Genomic DNA, 25224 nt, shown 5'->3' with positions numbered 1-25224 from the left:
GCCCCCAGGCCCATCTCTTTTGATCATCTTGTCTGATGATGTTGGTACAAAGTACCCAGATCTTGTTCTGGCCTCTGCTGTGTGACTTTGAGCAAATCACTTGACCTCTCTGAGCCTGTTAAATGGGGATAGCCAGACCTCTACTGCATGCCCCTCTAAGGAACTTGAGAATCAAATGAGGTAAGGGTGCTTTGTAAGCACAAAACACGTAAGCAATGGAATCATGATTTTGACAGCACCAACTACAGGCCCGGTGTTTCAGACTTTGTCGGGCTTTCACTCCATGTACCTCGGACCTGGAATGTCATTTCTCAGGCTCACTGGTGCTCCTGTCAGCCTAGAGGAGAGGACAGACCCCCTCAAGTAGACTTTGGGAAACATGAGCTGTAGACCAGCCAGACTGGCTTGAACCCCATTTTGCCACTTACCAGCTGTGTGAACTTGAGCTTGAGTTGTTCAAGCCACGGATTCTTCATCTGTACAATAGGGTAGAAATACCCTCCTCTGGTGGCAGATTGTGCAATGTGACTGGCATGGTGCCCGGTCCCTCAGTGCTGTCATTCCTGGGAGCAGGACCTTGGACAGGGCGCTCCACATGTTCCCATGGGCGTTACTAACCCCTGCCACCCCCCCCCACCCCCCCACCCCGCTTATCCCGGAGAGCTGCAAGAGGGCCAGGTAATGTGACATACGTAAAAGTATTTCAGAAGTACACCGTTACCTGTCAGTGTAAATGTTATCAAGAATCAGGGGATGGCGGCCCTGGTGAACGAAGACGGTTCTATCTCGTAGTCCTAACCGCCAGCCAGTATCGAGGAGAGCAGTGCACACAATTCCCTTCTGTCTTCTCTGAGCTCAGATGGTTCCTTTCTCCACCCGACCCCAGTTCCACTGAAGGAATTAAACTTCATGGCAAAGCTATATAAAATTTTTGTATATAATTTTTTAGCTATTACTTAATCTCTATCAGAGCCAGCTCTATAAGAATGATTTATTGATTTCTCAAAAAAAATGGCAAATCATGAGGACACATTTTGTAAACAACTCTTTAGATCATGCTGGCACCTGAGGGATGCTGGAAAAACACTCTGGCTAGAAAATGTTGGAAGAAATATTTTCATGCAAAAATCAATGAGCATACAGAAAGTTTTCTGAGATGCTGAATAATGTGCAGAAAGAACTCATTTTATTTCAGTAAGTATTATTTTTAAAGACGTCAAAGTTTGTAGTTTATTAGCAGAAATTTGAGTCCAGGGACACCCTGGACTCTAATCTCAAAATAATATAAAATTTGAGGAAAATACAAAAACTAAGAAAAAAAATTCCACACCCGCAGACAGCATAACTGAACTGAGGACTTTAGGAGACCAAAGACAGAAATGATTACATGCAAAATCTGTGAGCGTAAGGGTCGTAAGACACCATGAGAAGGGCCTTGAATGTCGTTCCAAGGAGCATGGATGTTACTGGGTGGGTGAGCAATGCACGGATATGAACAGTACACGGGAATGCGTTTTAGGAAGTTCATTTTTTGCAGTATCTTTTAGAGGTAGTGCTCTGACTTTATAACATCTCCCAGGTCACTGACCTGCATTTTAATTTTCTTCATTTTAATGGTTTTTATTTAGGACTGGTGCTGAGGCTGACCTCACCCCCATAACTCTGTGCCTGGGAATGGAACACTTTGTGGGTATTCCTGGGGTTGTTCACTTCACCCCACAGTGTGGGTGACCTACTCATTGGCCTCCCAGGATGGAACAGTGCCAGGCTCCCGGCATGGGGCAGCTTCCAAAATTCCAGGACACCCAGCCCCTGCCTCTGAAGTGTTTGAAGCAAGAGACACCATTTCTTACATTATCCTGAGGTTACAAGATGATTGAAGTTATGCAAGAAAATCTGAGGCATCTGCCTCTTGAAATCAGAGTTTTAGGGCTCTCCTACAGATTATCTAGACCAACCTCCCATCAGATTCTCAGATCCTTCCAGTAGCAGAGGACTCACTACTTCTCCCTGAATTTCCCCCACTGGTCCCTCAGGGCCCACACAGGTCCTATGGATGGTGACCATCTCCCCAGCGACAATCCTTGTCCAAATTAAACAGCCCCAGTCCCTCCAGTTGTAATTCACATGCCTAGTGCAGAACCTAAGGGCAAAATTTAAGGTAATGCTAAAAACCTCAGTAATCAAGATGAAAAGTATTGTAATGCAATATTTTTTAAAAACTCAAAATTAACACACAAAAAAAATCCGTGATGAACAAAACGTCAACATTTTAAACAAAGGTAAAATTCACAGGACTGGGATTAGGGAGAACTAAGTGATTTAAGTCACACAATAGCAAGACTGGATCTTGTCTTTATTTAAAATGTTGATGTTTTGTTCATCATGGATTTTTTTTTTTTTGCATTCATTTTGATTTTTAAAAATACTGCCTTAAAATGTCATTTCTCTTGATTAATGAGGTATTTGGCTCCCTCTTCGTTTTCACACCTTGCTCGTCTTCCCCCCAGTCCTGGCCCTGAACAGGTTGTGTTTATCAAACTCCTTCCCCACTCAGCCCATCCTCTGTGCTTGTTCTTGTTGAATGCTCTCTCCCTGGGGTGTGGGGCCCACGGTTGAATAAAGCATTCTTATTTGTGGTCTGACCACAGCCAAGTTCCCCTACTCATCTCCAAGAATATATGGTCAAAGGAAGGTCTAGAGAGGTGGGAAATAGTTCTTGAATTTGAATTTGTGTTATACATGACTGCTGGGGACTGTGCTCAGTCTGGCACAGGCTGCTGAGCTGAGGCGTATATTTTGGGGTCCATCGGTATCCATGAAGATAAGCAGACACTTGTAGAAGCAAGTCAGTGAGCTCTTGCCATCCATATTAGGGAAGCTAAGTAGCAGAAATGGGAAGGGTCATACCCAAGGTCCTTGTAGTGGGTTGAATAGTGGCCCCTAAAAAGATAGGTCAGTGTCCTAACCCTTGGAACCTGTGAACATGACCTTATTTGGGAAAAGCATCTTTGCAGATATAATTAATTTAGGAATCTTGAGATGAGGTCATCCTGGACTACCTGGGTAAACCCTAAATGCAATGGCGAGGGTCCTTAATAAGAGAAAGGCAAAGGGAGGTTTGCCACATGAAGGTGGTCATGTGACGGCGCAGGCAGAAACTGGAGTGATGCCACCACGAGAAAGAGAATGCCAAGGATAGCCGGCAGCCACCAGGAGCTAGGAGAGAAGCATGGGATGGATTCTCCCTCAGAGCCTCCAGAGGGAACCAGCCCTGCCGACACCTGAATTTTGGACTCCCGGCCTCCAGAACTGGGAGAGAATAAACTTCTGTTGTTTCAAGCTACTCTGTTTGTGGAAATCTGCCATGGCAGCCCCAGGAAACTGATACAGTCACCCAGCAGGTCAGAGACAGCCCCAGGACCTGAAGCCAGGACGGCTTGTTCCCTACCCAGAGCCCCTTCCCCTCTGCCATGCTCTCCGCCCAAGACTTGTGACAAGCTTAGAACAGAATGCACCGAAATCAGCCCTTTCTGTCTCAGCCAGCCACCACTAGTAGGTGGCATACAGGAGAGCATGGGTCTGGTGCTCAGGAGATCTGGCACAAATCCTGGCATTCCCACCAATTAATCTGCCTCCAACAGTTAGTCATTCTCCTCCCCCCCACCCCCACCCCAGCCTCAGTTTCCCAACTGAAAAGGAGAGATTTGGACCAGATAACTCCTGGGTTCCTCTCACAGCTAAGTCCTCTGGCTCTGTGTAAATATGGTACTGGGTTCTTACAGTGTGCTGTGTGACAAGGCTGTAAGTCACTTTAGCCTTGGGATCCCTGGGATAAAGGTGACTGCTGGTAGAGAAAGTTGTAGAATCAGGCAACAGTGGCCCCTCTTGGAATGTGTTCTCTGAGGTGTCCCCTCCCATACACCTGTTGCCAGTCAGGCCATCCCCAACTCTTTCACTGGCACCCAGGAGAGTTCTGGTAGGAGGAATAACAAGGCCTTGGTCTCCAGAGTACATTCATCAGTCTCTTCCTATTGGAATTTCCAATGATGAGACAAATTCAGACCTTCGGGCTTCCCCGAACACATCCAGAGCTCAGTCTTCTGGAACCTCATGAGGACAGTCTCTGGGCACTTGCTTTGGCTCTACTCACTGAGACTCCCCATTACCTCTCCGCTCCTCCATAGGAACTCTTTGACATTGGTGATTTCCGTCGTCAGCTTTCCCTTTCCAATGTCCCGTTAGGCTTGTTTCCATTGTGAGCCTTTACAACTCTGGCCAGGTTTCTCTGGTGATGGCTCAGCCTCTCTGGACATTTTTCCCATTCTCCTGCTGAGACAGCTGGACCAAGGCACCAGATGGAGATGTTCACAGAACCCTGGAATCACTGGGGACCTCAGAGGCCCCAATCCCCCATCAAATGCACAGGCTCATTCTTTGGAAGAGTTTTGTAATGTTTTCTGGCAAGAAGCTTCTGCAACCACCCGTGACTGTTGATTTAACAGTGCAGAAATGGAGGAAACACAAATCAAGTGAGTCCTTAGTGGAGAGCCAATGACCCAGGAAAAGCTGCACCCATCTCATCGTCACCGCCAAGTGAGCTCCCTGACAAAGAACGTGGAACTTCTGGGAAGCTCTGGGGTCTAAAGAGGAGGAAGGGAAGGGACCATGGAAAAGTAGGCGTGCTCCCTGGGGAGGTCATCCTTCACAAGGCCACCCTTCACAAGGCCACTGCCTCTGCCTCCCACCTTCCCCACAAAGCTCCTGTTCCCCTTGCTTCCTCTGCCTCCCACCTTCCCCACAAAGCTCCTGTTCCCCTTGCTCCCTCTGCCTCCCACCTTCCCCACAAAGCTCCTGTTCCCCTTGCTTCCCTAGGAATTCACTTCAATGGGGGACAGGTAGTGTGGCAGAGGAACATGGGCTCCAGAGGAAAGGTGTGGTAGCCTCTGGAGGGTCACAAGTAATAAGGGCACTGGCTAGATTTGAATTTTGGCCCCACCACTTCCCAGCTAGGAGACTGAAAGATAGCTAGTTGTCCATACCGATATCCATAGCCCCCCGGTGTACCTCAGTAACACAACTCTGGTTTTTAAGTAGGTATGTTGCCACCCAGCTGAAAAGGGACATTTCCCAGCTTCCCATGTAGCTAGATATGGCCAGGATTCTAAGTCTGGCCAAGGAATATAAGTAGGAGTGTTATATGGGATTTCTGGAAGTCTCCTTTAAGGGGAGAGCTTGCCCTTCTTTTCCCTTCTCCTTTATGTTAGCTGGAATGTGGATGGGATGGTTAGAGTTCTGGCAGCCATCTTGGCTCAAGAAGTGACCGTGAGAAGGAAGCTTCATTCTAGGGTAGTGTTGCATACAGGTAGGAGCTTGGTCCCTGATTACACTATGGAGCTGCCATGGCAGCCATGCACTGCCAACGTATGGACATCTTTTACGTGAGAGAAAAATAAACCATCTCTAAGTCACTGATAATTTTTTTTTCAGTTATATGCAGCTGAATTGGGTGACATAGTGATAGTGATACAATGACATTGGGCAAGTCATTTGACTTTTTTGAAATTGTTTCTTATCTACAATATTGGGGTAATAATACCTTTTATAAGATTTATAAGAATTAGATAAAGTAAAGCGGAGAAAAGTATCTTGCAGAGTGCCAAACACATAATAGGTGCTTGACAAATTGTGGTCTCTTCATTAGCACAGCAGCCTCAGAGCTGAGGAAAGGAGCAGTGAGTCAGTTTACACACACATATACACAAATCTGCTCTGACTTGTTGTTGGGATTTTACTGAATTTGTAGGTTGATGCAGGAAAAATTGACTTAATAATATATGAACATGAATTTTGTATATCCCTGCATTTACCAAGGTCATTTTTAATTTCTCTCAGAAATGTTTTGTAATTTTCTGTATGGAATTCTTGCACATACTGTGTTTGGTTTATTTCTAGGTATTTGAGGTATTTTGGTGAATATATGTGCAAATTACTATTGGGTGCATACGTAGGGGTGGAATTTCTGAGTCACAGGGTATGCATATGTTCAGCTTTAGTAGACCCTGCCAAACAGATTTCTAAAGTGGTTGTACCAATTTACACACCCACCAGCAGTGATTGAGAGCTCCAGTTGGTTCACATGCTCACCAACATTTGGTATTGTTGGCTTTTTAATTTTAGCCAATCTAGTGGGTGTGTAGTGGTATTTCATTTGAGTTTTAATATACATTTTTCCAATGACTAATGAAGTCAAATATCTTTCCATATCTTTACTGGCCATTTTGATACCTCTTTTACAAATTTCCTGTTCAAGTCTTTTGCCCATTTTTTCTACTTGGATTCTCTGCCTGTTTCTTATGATTTGTAGTTCTTTTTAAATTCTGCATATGAATCCTTGGATGGTTATATGTATTATTTATATCTTCCTCCATTCTTGAACTTACACCTTCACTTCCTTAATGATGTATTTTGGTGAACAGAAATTCTTAATTTTAATGTAGTCCAGTTTATTCATCTTCTTTATGATTAGTATATCTGTGTTCTATTTAAACATCTTTGCCTACCCACAATCATGAAAATATTTTCCTATCTTTTAGAAGTTTTTTTTTCCTTTTCACATTTAGATATAAAATCCACATGAAATTGATTTTATGTATGGTGTGAGGTAAGATCAAGATTCATTTTCTGCCCATATGGATAACCAGTTGATTCAGGACCACTTATTGAAAAGTCCATCATCCTCACCATCCACCCACCCCCATGCTATAGTGACAACTTTGTCATAAATTAATCATTGTATATAATGTGGATCTGTTCCTGAACTTTCCATTCTCTTCCATTGGTCCATTTCCTTATCCATTAACCAATACCACTGTCTTAATAACTAAAACCTTATTATATAAGACCTGATACCTAGTCATGTAATCTTTCAACTTTGTTCTTCTTCTTTAAGATTTTCCTGGATGTTCCTGGCCCTGATGTCATTTTTCATTTAGATCTACTCACATATTCACACTTTCCATTACTTCTCATTCCTTCCTGCATTTCTGTTCTTCTGTTTATGATCACTTTCATTCTGCCTGAAGAACTCCTCTTGGTCTTTCTTTTACTGCAGGTTGGCTAGAGACAAATTCTCTCAGTTTCTGGTTCTCTGAAATTTTCTTTCTTTTGTCTTTAATTTTGAGGTGTAGAATTCTAGATAGTCCATTATTTGTCTTCTGGCTTCCATTGTTTCTATTAAGTCAGGTCTTCTGAAGGTAATGCATCTTCCTTTCTCTAACTACTTTTAAGATTTTGTCTTTGCTTTGGTCTTCAGCAATTTTACTATGCTGTACTAAAATGAGGCTTTCTTTGGGCTTATCTTGATTGTAGTTCACAGAGTTCATACAACTTCATGAATCTGTGGATTGATACGTGTTTGGAGAGATTCTAGCATAATATCCTTTTAAATATTGTTTCTCCCTGTTCTTTCTTTCCTCACATTCCAAGACAACAATTATATATGTGAGACATTTTCAACATATTCCATATATCTTATGTTCATTTCTTATTTTCTACTCTTTTTTTCCCATCTGTGTTTCAGTCTGAATATTTATTAACTATTTACCACTACTACCCTTTCTTCTAGTTCACTAACCTACTTTCTGCTCTGTCTAATATGCTGCTTCATCCATCTATTGAGTTAATTTCAGTTGTCGTATTTTTCATTTTTAGACTCTTCATTTTATTCTTTTTTTTTTTTCATAGCTTCCAATTCTCTGGTAATATTCTGTATCTTTTCATCTATTTTTTTGAACACATAAATGTTCCTCTTTTAAAGTCATGTCTAATAACTTCAAGATTTGGATCATCTGTGAGTCTGTTTCTGTTGTCTATTTTTCTTCTTTCCTTTATTCTTTCCTTCCTTATGCCCTTCCTTACTTTTTGCCTGCCTGCCTACCTGCCTGCCTGCCTGCCTTCCTTCCTTTTCTCTTTTTATTATTTGGTCCTATTTCCTGGTGTACCTGTTACATTTTATTAATATAATTGGAGATGAAAAAATATAGAGACTACAGATGGTGTTATCTTTCTTCAGAGAAGATTTATTTCTCTTTAAGAAGGTAGCTAGACTAGGGGAAGATCACCTAATCCAATCAAGAATTGATTGGATTCCAATTGAATGATTCCAGTCTTGGTTTTATTTTTTTGTTTTTGTTTTAAAGATTTTATTTATTTATTTGACAGAGACAGACACAGCGAGAGAGGGAACACAAGCAGGGGGGGTGGGAGAGGGAGAGGGAGAAGCAGGCCTCCTGCTGAGCAGGGAGCCCGATGTGGGGCTCCATCCCAGGACCCTGGGATCATGACCTGAGCCGAAGGCAGACGCCTAACAACTGAGCCACCCAGGCACCCCTTGGTTTTGGTTTTTATAGACCTGGTCTATTTTGGTTTGCTCTTACTCCTAGTGTTTGCCCTTCATTGTTATCAGCTGAAATCCTGGGGTGTTTACTGGCCCTGGAGTTCAACTTTTGTCTTCCCTGATACTGTGAGACTCCAAACACTTCTGTTTCATTTCTAAACCCCTCAGCCACTGCTTTTTCTTGGCTTCTCAGCCTCTTGCTTTATGCAGCTTAGTTATCATGAAATATTTCAAGTGCAAAGGCCAGTCTGAATACTGGGCTCACTTTTCTGTGCTGCTTTTTCCTCTAACACCTTGGTCCTACAAGCCTTGCTATCCTGATAACCCTGAACTGTAGTTTTTTGTCTTGCCCTCCCTGTGGGACTCTGACCCAGTGCTTTGTTTTCTTGCAATTAACTTTCCTACCTACAAATCAGCAAATGCCTCCAGGGGAAACAGCAAAGATTGCTGGACTCTTCTCAAAGTATTCTCTTCTTTCCAGCATCTTGCTCCTCAAGTCCTAGATGTCCTGGTTGCTCTATGATGCCTTTGAATAGCTATTTTTATGTTTTATTCTGCGTCTCTGAATGTTCTTCATGGGAGCTTTGGTCTGATATAAGCCATTTCATCACCGTCAGAGTGGAAGTGTGAACTGAGACGATTTTGCTTCAAAGGTAGAAAACAGCACCCTGGGGACAGGGTAGCCTGCCACTGCCTTCAGCTCTGAGGGGCTGTTATGCATAAGAGGCAACAGACATGTTTACCGCAGCTCCACAAGGAGACACTGCATGCAGAATACAGGTCATAGGGAGGTGCTGCAGATGCTGCATCCAGAACACAAATCTCCTAGATGGCAAGCACTCCTTAAGTGGAAGCTCTTTCTGAAGAGAGGGTGAGCTTCTCAGCCCTGGAGGAGTCTAAGATGGAGTTCAGCAAACATCTAGAAGTTAGTATTGAGAAGATCCAATAATCGGATTGTAGGAGGGACTTAATCAGTGGTAACCGATTGTATATTCTTGAGATCTTAGAAGGTTGATAGAAATACAGATTCTGAAATTATCCCATAGACATACTGAATCAAAATGTAGGGCTCTGGCGTCTGCATTTAACAAGGTCCCCAGGCTATCTGCAGACTGGGGTACAGGAACAAGGAGACTAAATAACTCCCCCTAGTGTACCTCCCAAATGAGACTCTGGGATTCCAAAATCCCACAGGGGATGCTAGAGAGAAACTCTGCCAGTTTTGCCACTCTGGGGATGGCAGCTGGAGATGTGGAAGGGGATGGGTTCTTCACCTTCTGCTGTCTTCTGTCCATGAGGCTCCTCTCTCCCTGAAAGCAGGACTCTGCTTGGTTCTGTTGGAATGACAGACCCATAAGGTTTAGTCACATTGTGGGTTAGCAAGCTTGTGTGGGCTAGCCTGGGAGCCTAACCACTATTTATAACATAGTTTCTGTGGAAAAATATGTTCCAAGTTCCAACAACTGCCTTTCAAAAATATGCTGGAGCACAACCTGTCAGTAATTGGGACTATCTATATAAAGTTATTTGCTCAGAAACTTTTAGCATCTCATGATAAACCTGACCTCAGAGAATGAGTAATTAATCAGCCTTCAGTGTCAGCTCTACAATGGAAGAAATTCTTCTGCCCTGAATAATCAGAGGCCTGCTTGAAGAACAACTACTACTTTTTCTCAGACAATTGTGAGAGTGTTTCTTCCTGCTGTCATTGTTTTGCCCAAGGGAGATTGGTGCTGGCTTCACCTGGGAAGTGATGAATGGCCTGGGATATAATGTGGTGGCAATGACTTCAACTCAGTGCTTTGCTAAGACAGTGAGAATGAGGTCACCTTGCGGGGCTTAGCTACACCTGTCCCATTCCAAGGACTCTTCCCACAGAAATGAGGTCAACAGCCATATTTCCATTGTTCTCCCCCTACCTCCTGCCCCCCACCCCCTGGGTGAAGAACAGTGTTAAGAGAAAGATGTGGATTTATAAGTACACATGTAAAAAGTATACATAGGGGCTTGTGTTCGCTCCAAGGTCAAACTGAATAAATGGTATGATTTTGTTCCCCCTACTGTCTCCACAAAAAATGACCCCAGTAAACGACATTAAGGAAGTTAAAAGATTATACTCATTTATCCCTTGGTGAGACCACACTGAGAATGTTTGCCTCAGGTCTGGGCCCCTGACTTTAAAAGATCATAGGAACCTTGAAGGATGACCCAGTGGCATGTTCTGGGTAGGGAAGAGGTCTGGAAACATCATCTGAATATAATTATTAGGTTGAAAAAACAGGACTCCAATACAGACACCAGCAGCCCTCGATGCTTTTGTATTAATCAGAGAAAGCTCACAGGAGCAAAATCCAGGAGAGAAGAAGTCAAGGGGGCCTCAGAACTTTTATACTTAAAGCAATTAGAGAAAACAAATTCAAGTAATTTGTAATACTTTTAACATAGCCAATAGCTAAATTAATAACCAGAAATAGACCCAAATCATCTTTAAAAATCAAAGAAAATATAGTCAAATAGTAAAAGATGGAAAAATAATAAGAATGCACTTAAACAAAACATTGACAGGTGTGACTATTACCATAACATTTATGGTAGAAAAAAGAAAAGCACCTAAGAAATAAAAATTGCCTATCCGTACTTGAAAGGAGCTCACTCTACTCATTAGTCAGAGCGATGCAAATTAAAATTAAAAGTGGATGCACTTTTTTTTCTTAACCTAACAAACTGAAGATTTTTAACATTGTAATAGCTATTATTGTCAAGGATGCAGGGAAATGGGTACTTTCATACCCAGGGGGATTTTAATTTCTCATATTTGGGGAGACTATCTTGGCCCAGATATGGATGAATCGTGTTTAAGTTTGTTATACTCTTTGCCTCAGCAATTATACTTCTGGGAATTTATTCTGAAAAAAATAAGTACCAGTATGTGTTCAGAAAATTTAGATACAAGGATGCTTTTTGTAGTCCTGTAATTGGGACAAATTCAAAACAGCCTAAATGTCCAATAATTGGAGATTGGTTAAGGAAGTTAAGGTAGGGCGTGCATGCACCAGAGAACTGTTGGCCCCCCTGAGCACAGATGTCAACGCAACCTGGGCTCCTCGGGGCATCCTGGGTGGCCGGGTCCAGTCAGCCACCTCTACTGTTAGTGGGTGACATTTGTGGTGCAGCAGCATGTCCTGGACACTAGGCTGGGCACTTTGCACGCGTCATGTCACTGAATCCGCATGGCCACCCAGCAAGGGAGGACACAGAGACCTGGAGGAGGTAAGACCTTGCCCCACATCACACTTAGCAAACCACAGAGCCAAAGCTGGAGGGCAGGCTTGCCTGCTTCCAAATCCTCTGTCCTTACCACTGTGCCAGGCTCCTACCTATGTTGCCAAGAGGAAACTTCCAGATCACCTGATCCCACCTCCTCATTTTTCAGATGGAGAAATTGAGGCTTGGGAAGGATCTCTGTAGGTATCGCCATGGGTTCTGGTGATACCTCAGCGATCAAGACAGAAAACATCTTGACCCCATGGAGCTTAATTCTAGTTGTGGGAGGGAGGGGAGGAGGGGGGGGGGCTGGAACAACAGACAATGGGCAAACAGACGCATAAGTAGGAAAGTTGCAGGCAGTGAAAAGTGCAGTTAAGAAGATCAAACCAGTGGATAGAGAATGCCTGGGGTGAGGGGTTTTTAGAAAGGGTGGGTCAGGGAAGCCACCCCTGAGAAGTGACAAGTGTTGACATTTGAATGCGGAGAATATCATGCAACGAGCTGGGGAAGCTTTCTGGCAGAGGAAACAGCTGGTGCAAAAGCCCCGAGGTACGAACAAACTTGATGTGATCAAAGGACCCAAGAGGTCTAAGGGAGAGAGTGCGCCTCATAAGGGACCCCGCATGCTCCGCGGGGAGGAGGGAGGAGGGTGGAGAGCTGAGAGCGGGAGGGTGGAGGGTATGAGGGACAGTGAGGAGCCGCTAAAGGCCCTGAGTGAGGCTAGAGACAGAGATAGTGCTGCCTCCTTGAGGAACCCTTGGATTTAGGAGCTTCTGCTGTGTGTTTTGAGTGATGAACAAATGTGATGGCTGGACATGACACATTTCCAAGGAAAACTGTCAACAGGGATAAGACCTGAGTCATCCAGTGGGAGCTGAAGCAAAGAAGGAGGGAGCGCTATTGCTGGGAGACCAGCATTCCCGGTTGGCCAGGCAGAATTCCTCACCTACAGGGTCCACAATTGGAGGCACTTGGCTGTCCCCAGGCACGTGTGAGTGAACCAAGGGCAAGAGACTCACCCGGGCACCCAGCCCTCGAGGGCTCAGCCTCACCACCCTTCTTGGGCACTAGACCTGGCCCCAAATAACTCGGGGTAGTTTTCAAAAAACAATTATGCCCTCAGAAGTCAATAAGGAATGAAGGAGCAGAGATGGAATGGGACCAGTGTAATTACACACACACACACACAAGCTGTGTGACCTTAGGCAAGTCTCTGGACCTCTCTGTGCCTCAGGCTGCAGGTGGAGGGAGCATGTGTGGCCATCTCTACGAGCCCTTCCCAATATAAACTGACAATGAGTCAATGGTTTCTACATGTGATTTGTTCCCAAAGAGATTTTTTCTGAAGACTAAGCCATGGGCTCTGATGACATTTCTGGCAGAGGAGTTCAGAAGTGACTTGAGAGGCCCATGGAAAGGTTGAGGGTGATGGGTTTCCCTGGGGTGGCATCCCTTTGGATGTGTAAGCCTCAGCAACTGGAGTAAAAAGGTTTTCATGACTTTATGGCTACAATCAGAATGTTAATATCACCAATGAAATTCTTTTATGAAATTCAGTTCAATGGGAGGAAAAAAATGCTTTTTTACAAAATGCTGAATTATTCACAGACCTTGCTGTATTACAGAAGAGGAAAGAGGAGGGGCACATTATAGGGTCAGGACAGCCCTTACATCTGGGCACTTGGGACAGGCCCTGGGCCCCATGCTCTAGGCAGGCCTCGCTCTGGCCCCGGGGGCTCAGAATCCACAAGCCATTGGGACATACCCCCCACCCCCGAGCCTCCACCCCCTCCCTCCTACATCACACCCTGAATGCCCTGCCCAAACAGCTGGAACCACTTCCAGAGCCAGGGAGCCTCTTGCCAGGGCCGGCCCTCCTGAGGCTGAGCTGCACTTCTGGGGTAGTTAAAGGTCTCTGATGTTGGAAGGGGAGGAGGTGTGCACCGAGCTTGGCTGGGCTGCAGGGGTGGGCCCCACGGCAAGGCCGGCTCCCCCTGTGCCCCTGTGTCCCGCCTGAAGCTCGGAGGAGCCCCGGAATGCTGAATTCAAACTTGCCCTTCCAGATCATTAGGAAGATATATTCATTATGATGGGGAGATAGAAAATATTTTATCGAGCAGTTTATTTGCTGGTCCGTAACTTAAATATTTAGGAACATAGGGAACGTGGTCCTCCACTGGTACTATAGCTCCAGGCCCTGCAAATACCACAAGGAGGCCCACTGCGGGTGCATTATCCCTTCACCCTAGCCTTGCGAGACAGCCAGGGTGCAAGTCTCAGCCTTGCAACTCACTGGCCGTGTCATCCTGGGCAAGTCAACTTCCCTGAATCAGTTTTCCCATCCGTAAAATGGGGACAATAATAGTCCCCACTGTATGAGGTCATTGTGCGGATTAAATGAGACAATGGCCTCAAAGAGCCTGGCACCGGGCCTGGCCTGCAGTAAGCACTGGAGAGCGTCCGTTCTTGGCACCGCGTGCCTGATGTCCCTGCTGGCTATAACTTGGTGTCCCCCCACCCGCCCCGTTTTACAGACGCCACAGCAGTATGAGAGAGAGTACAACAACAAGCGGTCAGGCGTGGGGCCCAGCAAGTTCCACGGGTACGCCTACGATGGCATCTGGGTTATTGCCAAGACGCTGCAGAGGGCCATGGAGACGCTGCACGCCAGCAGCCGGCACCAGCGGATCCAGGATTTCAACTACACGGACCACACACTGGGCAGGATCATCCTCAATGCTATGAATGAGACCAATTTCTTCGGGGTCACGGTGAGTCCCACGCCCCAGACTGTGCTTTCCTTCGTGCCCCTTGGAGATGTACAAGGCAAGAGGGGCTGAGTCACATGCCTCTGAGACGAGGTCCCTTTTCTCCGATCATTGAAATACTTCCTATGGGTTGTAGGATTGCCCGGCTGCCGAAATGAGGGACAGGTTCAGTGATGCTCTCTGACAGGCTGGGAAGATGCCTCTCTATAGCTCACGGATTACAAAGGGCGTAGTGAGTTGACTGTACACAGAGCAGTTGAAATTCACCAGGTGGGGGATGGGGTGGGTAGCAAGAGCTCTGGACCCAAAGTCGGGTTCAAATCCTGGGTCTTTCGAGGTACCGTCTCCGAACCATAGAGTTTTCATTCCCCAAATGGAAATAGTACCTACCTCATGAGGTAGGTATAAAGATTGACCATTATAAGGTAAGAACTGCTAATATTTGTTGAGCAGGCTACTTGCTCTGAGCCTCAAGTTTCTCCTCCGGGAGATGAGGATAATAATATACGTCTCGCAATGATAATAATTGCTAATGTTTCTTTAATGTTTATTATGGGCTACATACTTCACTAAGCACTTCAGATAGGTTAGATGCAATAATGTATGCCCGATGCTAGGCCCATGCTAGGGTTGTTAGTGTTAATAATGATCTCATTGCACCCATATGCCATCCATAGGAAGTAGATGCTGTTATTATTACCATCAGAGGTGAGGAGCCTGGGGTGCAGAGCATTTAAGTTCTACAGCCAATCAGAAGTAAAACTGGGATTTGAACCTGGGTGTAGCTCTTAACTGCTGCATTATACTACCTGCTGGTAGTGGACGTAAGTGGCAGTTAGTCATGTCTCATAATGATGTATTTGTTACTGATTCTGCTCTCAGAAAATAAGGGAAATTTGCCTAAAGAATAGGTTAAAATGGCTAAACTCCTGTCTTGTGTTCTAACTTAAAGAGCCATTTAGAGAATCAGTCTGTCTTGGGGTAGTAAGAAGAATAGACAAGATGAGTTGATTGGTGTATTTCTTAAACGTTCATACTCCTTTGTGTGCGCGCTCGGGCTTGCTGGTTGTTGGTCTGGTAGCCAGGGTGGTGCGGGTAGTGAGGGTGTAGACAATGATGTGGATGCCGAGTGAATAAGATGGGAGCCCGCGGTCCAAGTGCAGGGGCGAGAGCTGGACACAGATGATAATAAAAATTAAAAGGGCTCGGCACCATGGGAGAAAGCGTATGAGCCCAGAGGGGCTTCTGGGACCACGGATGAGAAAGTCAGGGAGCTTTCTGGGGGAGGTAACACTAGTGCTCTGCCTTAGGCTTGCAGAGAGGGGGCCGGCAGTCTGGCCAGATGGAGCGTGGTGAGCGAGGGAGATATGCGTGAGTGTGTGCAGGGACAATTACTTTGTTGGGATAATTGGAAAGGAGGAGGGTGAGGCTGGGAAGGTGAGTTGGGGCGCACTTCTGAAGGAACAAGCTGAGGAGGCTGGCCTTCAGCTTACAGGCCGCTGATTCTCAAAGTGCGCTTCGACCAGCAGCACCCTGCGCGCTGGTTAGAAATGCACATTCTCCAGCCCAACCCCGATGCAGTGAAGCAGAGCCTCGGGTGGGGGCCCCCCCTGCAACCGACCCTCCAGGTGGTGCTAATGCGCACTGGAGTTTGAGCGCCGCTGCTGGGGGGCGGGGGAAGCTGCGGAGGCTTGCTGAAAACAAGGCGATCTCCAAAATCCCAGACTAGAGCCACTCTGGACCCAACAGCTCTTGGCCTCTGTTCCCACGGTTCAGACGTCAAGGCTCTGAATAGTTACGGGCAATACCCGTGTTTATAGCGCAGCCTGGATTCAGACGGTAAACTTGGGTGGCTTTCAAAAATTTGGTTTCAAAAAAAACTTTTTATCCTCAGATCCTCTTATAAAATCTCACGTGGTGCTGGTATATAATACCGATTAGAGAGAAGCCTCTCAGTTGAAAGGAGGAGGAGCCCAGGGCCCTGCTTGTTCGACCTCCCTTCCTGCAGCCCCTGAGGACCCTCTCCCAGCCCCCCGCCCCCAGAATGGCCCCACAGGTACCCCAGAGGTCCTCCCTTTTCTGGTACAAACACAGACTGAGCCTCAGAGAGGGTGGGACTCGCCTGTTCCACCAGGAGCACTGTGGCAGAGCTGTCTGAAAATGTGGGTACACTTCTGCCACACTTTGTTTCTTATTTAATAGAAGGAATCCATAGTATCTCCAGCTGGAACAGCTGGATAGAGAGCTACAGAATCTAGGAAGCGTTCGGCGCCCCTCCTCATCCTAGCACTCGGCATTTTGCCCAGATGCCTGATGTTTCTTAGTGGGAGATCATTTTTAACCACTTCCAAGTGCTCCCTTTCATCTAAGCCAAATAACACATAATCCCCACTTGATGAGCAATTAGATAAGACCGCCTCAACACTCTACGTGGCTTTAAGATGAGTTTCTTTTTAATGAGAAATTCCTTGACACACATTTACGCCCGCTCTGGTTTGTAATTCCTAACTCAGCGAATGTCAGGATTGAAAGCGCTCTTTAAAATCCTCAAGTTCAGCCCCCTCGTGTTGTAGATGAGTATCTGAGGTCCAGAGAGGGAGCTTGGAAAGTCCCACGGAGGGACGGTTTGGCAGAGCCAGGATGGTGGCTCAGTTGGGTCCTGTCCCCACCACCCCCGGTGCCACCTCCTTTCCCTTCTCATCTTGCACGGTCCCCTTTACTGGAGAAAGGGATTACAATAGGGACACAGTTCTGCACTATTTTTTCCCCTTCGTCCTGATCCCCTTTGTCACATATTAATATGTGCTTGTCACGGGGCCGCAGACAGGTTTCATTAAAATTGTCTTCTGATCAGAGAAGAAAGGATGTCTTCTGACAAAATAAAGTGTCTCTGTGGTCCAAGGAGACCACAGAAGGCCAAGTTCAGCCATAAATAAAGAGTTGGAAAGGAAAGGAACAGGAGGCGGAAATAAATTGCAGCATTTTCTATTTGCTGAAAGGTTTTCATTATACGGCACATGTGGTGTCCATTTTTCCACTCTCAGGCAGGCACTTTATTCTGGGTCACCCTCATTCAGCATGTTTACTATACGGAAAATCGTTTAAACACATTAAATTAATTATATCCGTGACTCAATTTCAATTGATTCAGTGTGCACATTCTGGTCTGGGAGCCGGGCCTGTGGTTCCTGGTTGGCATGCTAAAGTAGAGATTTCTTCCATTTCTTCCATGCGTCCTAAATGGGAACTCTGGCGTTAGCTTGGGGCCCAGCTCTGTTTTACCTTCTTAGGAGCTCTCCTCCCAGCTACCCTTCTCAGTGAGCACTGGGATGTGGATTCTGTGTCCCCACCTGCACACTGATGGCCTGGGGGGGTCCCGCCTGCCTCTGATTCCCTGAGTGTGCTGTTCTCAGTTTGGGTCCTGTTATTATTATCTCTTACCTCTCTATGGTCTGCAAATCTCAGAATGCTTCCCCATGTGGAAACTTCTCTTCTGCCAAATGTGTGAACAGAAACTCAGGCTGGAGTTGGCTATTTAAGGTATCAAAAGCCCAGAGCATTCTGAGAATCCCAGCTCAGCAGGTTTCCTCTAGGGCAACATTCCTAACCTTCTAGACGTATGAGAAGCTCCCAGGGAACTTCCTTAAAAATTCTGATTTCCCAGCCCCACCCAGAACTTCTGATCCAGTGGCTTTGTGGTAGGACCAAGGAATTCACATTATTAACAAGTAGTCCTGGTGATTCTCAGATAGTAACCCTGAGAATTGCTTGGGGCTCTGATGGATGTGCCCCCACATATATGTGCCCACGCATGCACACACACTTTTTGATTTTAAACCTGTCAGAGATGTATTTGTTCCTACATTTATTCACTCCTTTAGTAGCCCCTGGGCTGGGTGCTGGGAGCTGGAAGCATGGAAAGGACTAATGGTATGGTCCCTCCCTTACGAATTCCCTGCCCAGTGGGGGATATAGACAAGTAGATGAATAATGGCTGGTCACTATCTAAGGTCTGTCCAAGGCCCTTGGAGGAAGGATTCCATTCAGCTTATGGGAGTAAAGACCAGAGGGCTGTCCTCAATTTTCCTGCAGTTCAGTAAGCGGAACTCCATGTATGGATAATTGCAAGGTGCCCATGCTCTGCGTTCTCACACTGTGCCATGTGTTGGGTAGCAAGGATGCAATGCTGGGCTCCTCCATGCCCAGGACTGATGGTGATATACTGCGATTTAACAGATGCCCTCTAATTAGGTGTTCCTACCAAGGATTTACTAAATTCATCGACCAGCTTATATCCATAACTCTTCAAAACATGCTTGGGAACATGTGCTAAGTATCCAGGTAAAAATCAAAGCCTTCATTTTCTTTGGGTGATCACTTTTTTTTAAGATTTCATTTATTTGAGAGAAAGAGAGAGAGAGAGCATGAGCCAGGGGAGAGGCAGAGGGAGAAGCAGACTCCCCACTGATCAGGGAGCCCGACTGGGGGCTCCATTCCAGGACCTTGAGATCATGACCTGAGCTGAAGGCAGACACTTAACCGACTGAGCCACACAGGTGCCCCAGGTGATCACTTTTTAATTTTTTCCAGTTTCCAGTCTCTTAAAACAAGGATGACATACCAGATCTCAAGTGGACAAATCCTCTAGGCATGTCACCCTAGGATATGATGGCTCTAACTCACAGTATACCCCCTTTAGTAAATGTTCCTTCTGATTTGTCTCTTAAAATGACATCATATTTACTTCCTGGTACCTAGGATGGAGGCTAAATTAATATAATCTCATTGTATTTTTCCTGGAAAGTTACTGAGGGTATGCACCAAGTTTGCTTGGGGGCTATGAGGCTTTCAAGAGCATTTGGCCATGGAGAAACTGAAAGAAGCTCCTGGGGAGTATCTTTGATTATAAGAAGAGGGCCCATTCTTTCTAAACTATTTCCTGTGATTGCCTCCTCACTCCCCATGGATGGACCTAATGTAGAAGCAATCCAAAGTTCCTCCAAATAATAGCCCCATTCTTCATCGTCTGCCCAGCCTCTCAACCACCTATGGGTCTGGACATCTTGGTGTAACATCTGTCGGGGGAGGCCAGCAGCCTCAGCTTCGGGCATGTCACGTCTAATGGCAGTTATGTCTAAATGGTCACACCAAGGAGATGACAAAGAACAACAGATGGTGATTTGCAGAGTTTATTGATCTATTTGCTTTTGTTGCTGGTGAACAGGAATCCAGCCTCCGCTGGTGTGTCCCTTAAACTTCAAATCATTATGCAAGATTCGTATAAAAGAAATTATCTCCACTAAGACTCAAATACTGCCATCGTGTTCCCCCTGCCATCCTGCCTGGATAGTGGCAATGCCAGAGTAAACTCAGTTTGGTTCGAATTCCAATGACTGTAGGTAGTTAGGGGAAGCCAGTGAGATCCTCGTCCCAGGGGGATGTTAGCTGAAGCCCCTTTTTTATGTCACGCACACTGCTGCCTCGTCCTACTGGGATGCTGAAGTTGTGCAGTTGGTTTTTTATCTAAATAGGAAACTTCATACCACACACACACACGAATGAGTGAAACATCATCTTGCTAGAGTTAGCCCATCTCGCCTGCCTGTCCCATCTTTCGGACTCCTGGTCTTATTCTCTAAGACATGTTAACCTACAGGCTTTGCACCAGCCACCCATTTGTGATTTGTATCTGGTATCAGCATTTCCAGTTGAATTTGAGTGAGATAAGAAACAGAGCACTAGGAAGTCGACCCAGGAGTAGAGAAAACCTGACCAATCCCGGATCTGACTCCTTCTGGGACTGGTCATTCCGCCAGTCTTGACTCCATCCCCTGGACTATCAGGATTCTGGCTGTTTCTCGATTTTGTACTCGAGGCTATCACTAGGAACTTGTCAGAAGCTCTGCAGCAGTCTGACTGTGATGTGTCTACCGTAAGTCCTAGAAAATGGCGCTTGTCCCAGTGACGTCGCGCTAGCTGCCGACGCCACTCAAGCTTTCCTGTTTTAGGGCCTTGCTTTCAAGAGTCTCTGTTGGCTGTTCCCAGGAGCCACAGCACCTCCCCCAACTGCCGCTGCGCCCCACCTGTCTCCGCCCCATCCCAGACTCTGGGAGCTCCGGGGAATTGTATCAGACACAAACTTTACCGAGGAGCTGATTGGAGAACCTGGCAAATGCCCTCCCCTGTCCCCTGCCCCAAACTCAGATAAAATGTACCATGGCCCGGGGCATGGCAGTGATGAATTACAACAGGAAATGCAAACCTGTGAAGTCAGACAAAAGGAGGCCACAGTCCACTGTGCCCTCAGGGAGATTATTTATCTCTCATCTATGGAGGGAAATATAACCTACTTCATAGGGTTGAGACGGATAAGTAATGCTGGTGATTAGCTCCCCAAACTGCAACATCATTATTTCTATTATTATTACTACTGCTGTCCCCATGGTGACTTTTCAAAGAACAGAGTTTATGTGGGTCTAATCAAGCAGTATTCAGAATCAAGTCCAGCAAAACAATCGTTCTGTACCTACTAAGTGCCAGTCTGTTTATACATATACTATCTTATTTAATTGTCTCAATAATAAATCAGTTAACTTGTATTAAGGTTGTGGCGGTTTAATATCAAAACAGAATGGCGTCAACCCTGCCTGTAAGCAAGAACACTTCCAGTTTTCTACCTGCTGCCATTCACTCTGGGGATTTGATACTCACCTTAGAAGTGGAAGGTTTTTGCTTGCAGACCCCCTTCCGTTCCTCTCTTTAGTCTGGCTCAAACTCCCGCGGCCCCGAGAATTAGCACTCAGCATTACACACGAAAGCTAGCTACAGCAGATCCTGTTGGTGTCCCAGCCAGATCTCCTGGGATCTCTTTTAGGGCTTTGGTCGGGTCTGCCCAGCCCCTAGCTATGCAGGTCTCCCTGCTGGTGGCTCACACCTTGGGTGATTGGAGGTGCCTGGGACCCACACCATAGCCCAGCGACCTGCCTCGGTGACTAGCTGGTGTGGTCCTATGACACCAGGGCTAGGCACTCTCCAGAGCTCCCCGTGGGATTAGGCTGAGGCTGGCCCTCACCCGAAACCACATTCTTGGCCTTTTCTCTCTCCTCTCTCCCTTACAAGTTTCTCCTGAGAACACATCTTTTTTTTTTTTTTTTAAGATTTTATTTATTTGACAGAGAGACAAGGAGAGAGGGAACACAAGCAGGGGGAGTAGGAGAGGGAGAAGCAGGCTTCCCGCCGAGCAGGGAGCCCGACGCGGGGCTCGATCCCAGGACCCTGAGCCGAAGGCAGACACTTAACGACTGAGCCACCCAGGCGCCCCTGAGAACACATCTTTTAAAAAATCACTTGCACACAATTCCCTGTCCTGGGCTTCTGGAGCTTCTGGAGGACCCAGTTGAAGACACCCGGGTATCATTATGGGAAATGTAAACATTCTCAAGAGGGAATTTTTCCTGTAACCTAATTGTCATCTCTGCCTTTAAGTTTAGCAGCAACCCTCCCCCGTCACCTCCCTCACACCGGGGAGAGGGTTCTGGACTCTTCTCCCTGAGTATGCTCAGTTGCCTCTCACTCCTGGCCCTGCCCATTGCCATCAGCCTGTGGGAGAGCCGTACTTGCCTCCTCTGATGAATTAGCAGCTCCCAGATTTGCAGGGACCACTTTTCATGCCTCTGGTCACACCGTTCTGCACCCAGCACTTTACACCTGGTAGAAGCTCTTCACCACTGGTAACCTTGAATTAACTTTGTTGGATAGCATCCACACATGATTGAGAAATTCCGTCACACTCTCCCAGTCTGCTGCCTTCCAGGCTTCTAGAAACTAAAAAGACTTCTGCCCAATAAATAATTAGAACTGACAAGAGAAGTATTAACAGGATCTATAGTTGTTGAATCTGCTAATAATGATCCCCATAGTCTTGCTGTGATGGCCGGCATCAGAGTTTCACACAGGCTGTGGAAATCTCCCCAGCGTGTATGTGTGGGGCTGGGGACAGGGCTCCTGAGGCAGGAGAGAGGCAGGAGAGAAACCCACCCTCCAGCCCGCTCCCTGGTCTCTCCCATCCCTGTCTCTCTGGGGCTCAAGTCGTAGGGCCTGAGGGGGAGAGGGGTTGCTGATGGGCCCTCTGTGACTTCAGACTGTCAGGAGTATTTTCTAGAGGTAATTGCTAGCCATAAATAACTATCATCATCATCATCACTGTGTGACTACCCTTGTGCACAGAGTACATTTATAGTCGCCTTCATTGTTCAGTGCAATTCCATTTATTAACATAATGCTAATAATAGCTATCAATTAATGAGCTCCTACTGCATCCCAGGCAGCACCCTAAGCATGGTACCCATGTCATTGAATGTAATGCTCTAAACAGCCACCAGGTGGGGGATGGGTAATTCCACATGCCCCGAAGCCTCCTCCCAATGAGCTGTGTCCTGCTCTCTCCCCTCTGTCCCATCTCGCCCACATGTCACCTTGTCAGGGAGGCCTCGCCCACACCCTATTTAAAATCACAGCTCCCACCCCCTCATCCTGCCTCACCACAGTTTCCCCCCACAGGGCCTCCTGTAAGACTTAGAGCTGGGTGCCTGGGACATATTAGGTACCTGATCAATCTTTGTTTAATGAATGAAGGATTTCGATAATTAATGACCATGTCATAGATTTTTTTAAGAGCAGGCTGAGCAAAGATAAATGATGTACCCAGTATCCTCCAGGCAGCGAGTGACAAGAGTTGATTCAGAACTGTGCAATCTGGCTAACTCAGCAGCCCATGTTCTTCACCATTTAGGTGTTCTGTTAATTCCGCCGGCTTTGCTGGGCTCCCCCCGTGTTACTGGTGAGCCTCGTTCAGCATCACATCCTAGTTCTTCTGATTCTAAAGGCAGGTGTCTCCAAATCTTGTGTTCCTAGGCGCCGCGTGGCTGCCCCCCGCCCCCGTTTCTTTAAACACAATTACAAATGACTGCAGATAATGTACAGCACAGGAAAGAAACCTACTCCTTCTGCTGTCAGATAAATTTGAAAGATCAAAATAATGTGGCTTAGCAATTTGTTTCAATTGATGCCTAGCCTTCCAAAGCTTGCAAGTTTGACTTTCTCAAGTCAGGGAAAAAATAGCTGTTTCCTTATGAAAAGCAGTGTGGGGGAGTGTATCGTCTCATGAGAGCTTCAACAGAAGCCCTATGTACAGACACTGTCCAGGTCTCTGTGAGAAACAAAGGAAGGAGCCAGTGACAAGGCGGTCATAGTAACAATCACTGTAATGACAAATGTCATGATAATGGGAATGGCTATAATTTTGAACGCTCACTATATGCCGGGTGCTATGCTAAGCTCTGAAATGCATTATCTCATCTGATACTTATAATAACTCTGGTGATGGGTTGAATTGTGTTGTGTCCCCCTAAAAATCCATATCTAACCCGAAGTGCTTCAGGATGTGACCTTATTTGGAAATAGGGTCATTGCAGATGTAATTAGTTAAGATGAGGTCCTACTGGAGTAGGGTAATCCAATTTAACTAGCATCCTTATAAAAAGAGGAAAATTGGATACAGACACGCAGACGGGGAGAACACCACGTGCAGATGAAGGCAAAGAGGGGGTGATGCTTCTACAAGCCAAGGAACACCAACGATTACCAGCAAACCACCAGAAGCTGGAGAGAGAGGTGTGGAACCAACTCTCCCCCACAGCCCTCAGAAGGAACCAGCCCTGCCGACACCTTGATCTTGGACTTTCAGCCTCCAGAGCTGTGAGACATGACATTTAGATAGTTTAAACCACCCAGTTTATGATATTTTGTTAAGGCAGCCCCTAGCAAACTAATACAACCCCACAGAATGGAGACTGTTGTTACCAGCATTTGGCAGGTGAGAAAACTCAGAGGTTAAATAATTTACCCAAGGTTGGACACAAGACACAGCCTGGGCTAAGTTTCAACCCTCGCGGTTAACCGTTATCCTACACCTAGACAAGCTCTCCTCCATTAGGGGGCAAAAGAATCCCAGCCAGAGAAGGACAGAGCTGAAAGGAGCCAGTGAGACCAGCATGTCTTATCACCCACTGTGCAGGTGGGGAGTCTGCGGCCCTAGTGTGAGGTGGGGCTGGAGCCAGGGCCCTGGCCCCTCATCTCTAGGTGGGCAACTCTCCCTGACGTCCAGCTTCTACTGCCCAGGGGAAAGTTCTATGCCTCTCAGTGTGGCCAGCCAGTCCCAGAAGCAGCTCCTTACATTTTACTCACTTCTTCCCTGACTGGGGGAGCAAGGGTATTTGCAACCCCGTGTTCCATTTTCTTCTCGTTCATGTATTCAAAAATAACCTATACGTTTCCTTTTCGGATTATGAAAATAATACTTGATCAGAAAGAAAATGTAAAAAGTACAGGCAAGCACCAAAAAGAAAATCAAAATCACCCGTAACTTCGTCATTCAGACGGGCCCACTTGAAGCACCACCCTTCACACTCAGCTGTGATCTTTTTTTTTTTAATTCTTTTACGGCTATTTGTTTTGATCCCTCACATTATAAAGCTTTTTCTATGACAGTGGCCCTCAATCATTTTAACCCCATCTTTCTTTTTTTATTATGATAAAATATACATAAAATTTACCACCTTAACTACTTGTAAGTGCAGAGTTCAGTGGCATGAAGCAGTCTCCTCATTGTGCAGCCATCAGCCCCCCAATCTCCAGAGCTTGTTCATCTTCCCAGACTGAGCATCTGTACCCATTGAACACTAACCCCCCCCCCCATTAGGTGCAATCTTTTTTTTTTAAAGATTTTTATTT

General features: G+C 46.1%; 1 protein-coding gene across 1 annotated transcript in view; it reads left to right on the top strand.

Moving 5' to 3' along the window:
• GABBR2 (gamma-aminobutyric acid type B receptor subunit 2) overlaps nt 1-25224 on the top strand; it is a 341390-nt gene that overhangs the window by 192797 nt on the left and 123369 nt on the right. Inside the window, exon 7 of the mRNA XM_081803256.1 lies at nt 14200-14436. Coding sequence (XP_081659382.1) covers nt 14200-14436 — 237 coding nt within the window. The remainder of the gene's footprint in view (nt 1-14199; nt 14437-25224) is intronic.

The sequence above is a fragment of the Leptonychotes weddellii genome, chromosome 14, assembly GCF_054177405.1.
Source record: "Leptonychotes weddellii isolate Sample4059 chromosome 14, ASM5417740v2, whole genome shotgun sequence".
Taxonomy (NCBI): Eukaryota; Metazoa; Chordata; class Mammalia; order Carnivora; family Phocidae; genus Leptonychotes; species Leptonychotes weddellii.
This window is presented reverse-complemented; position numbering and strand designations above follow the sequence as displayed.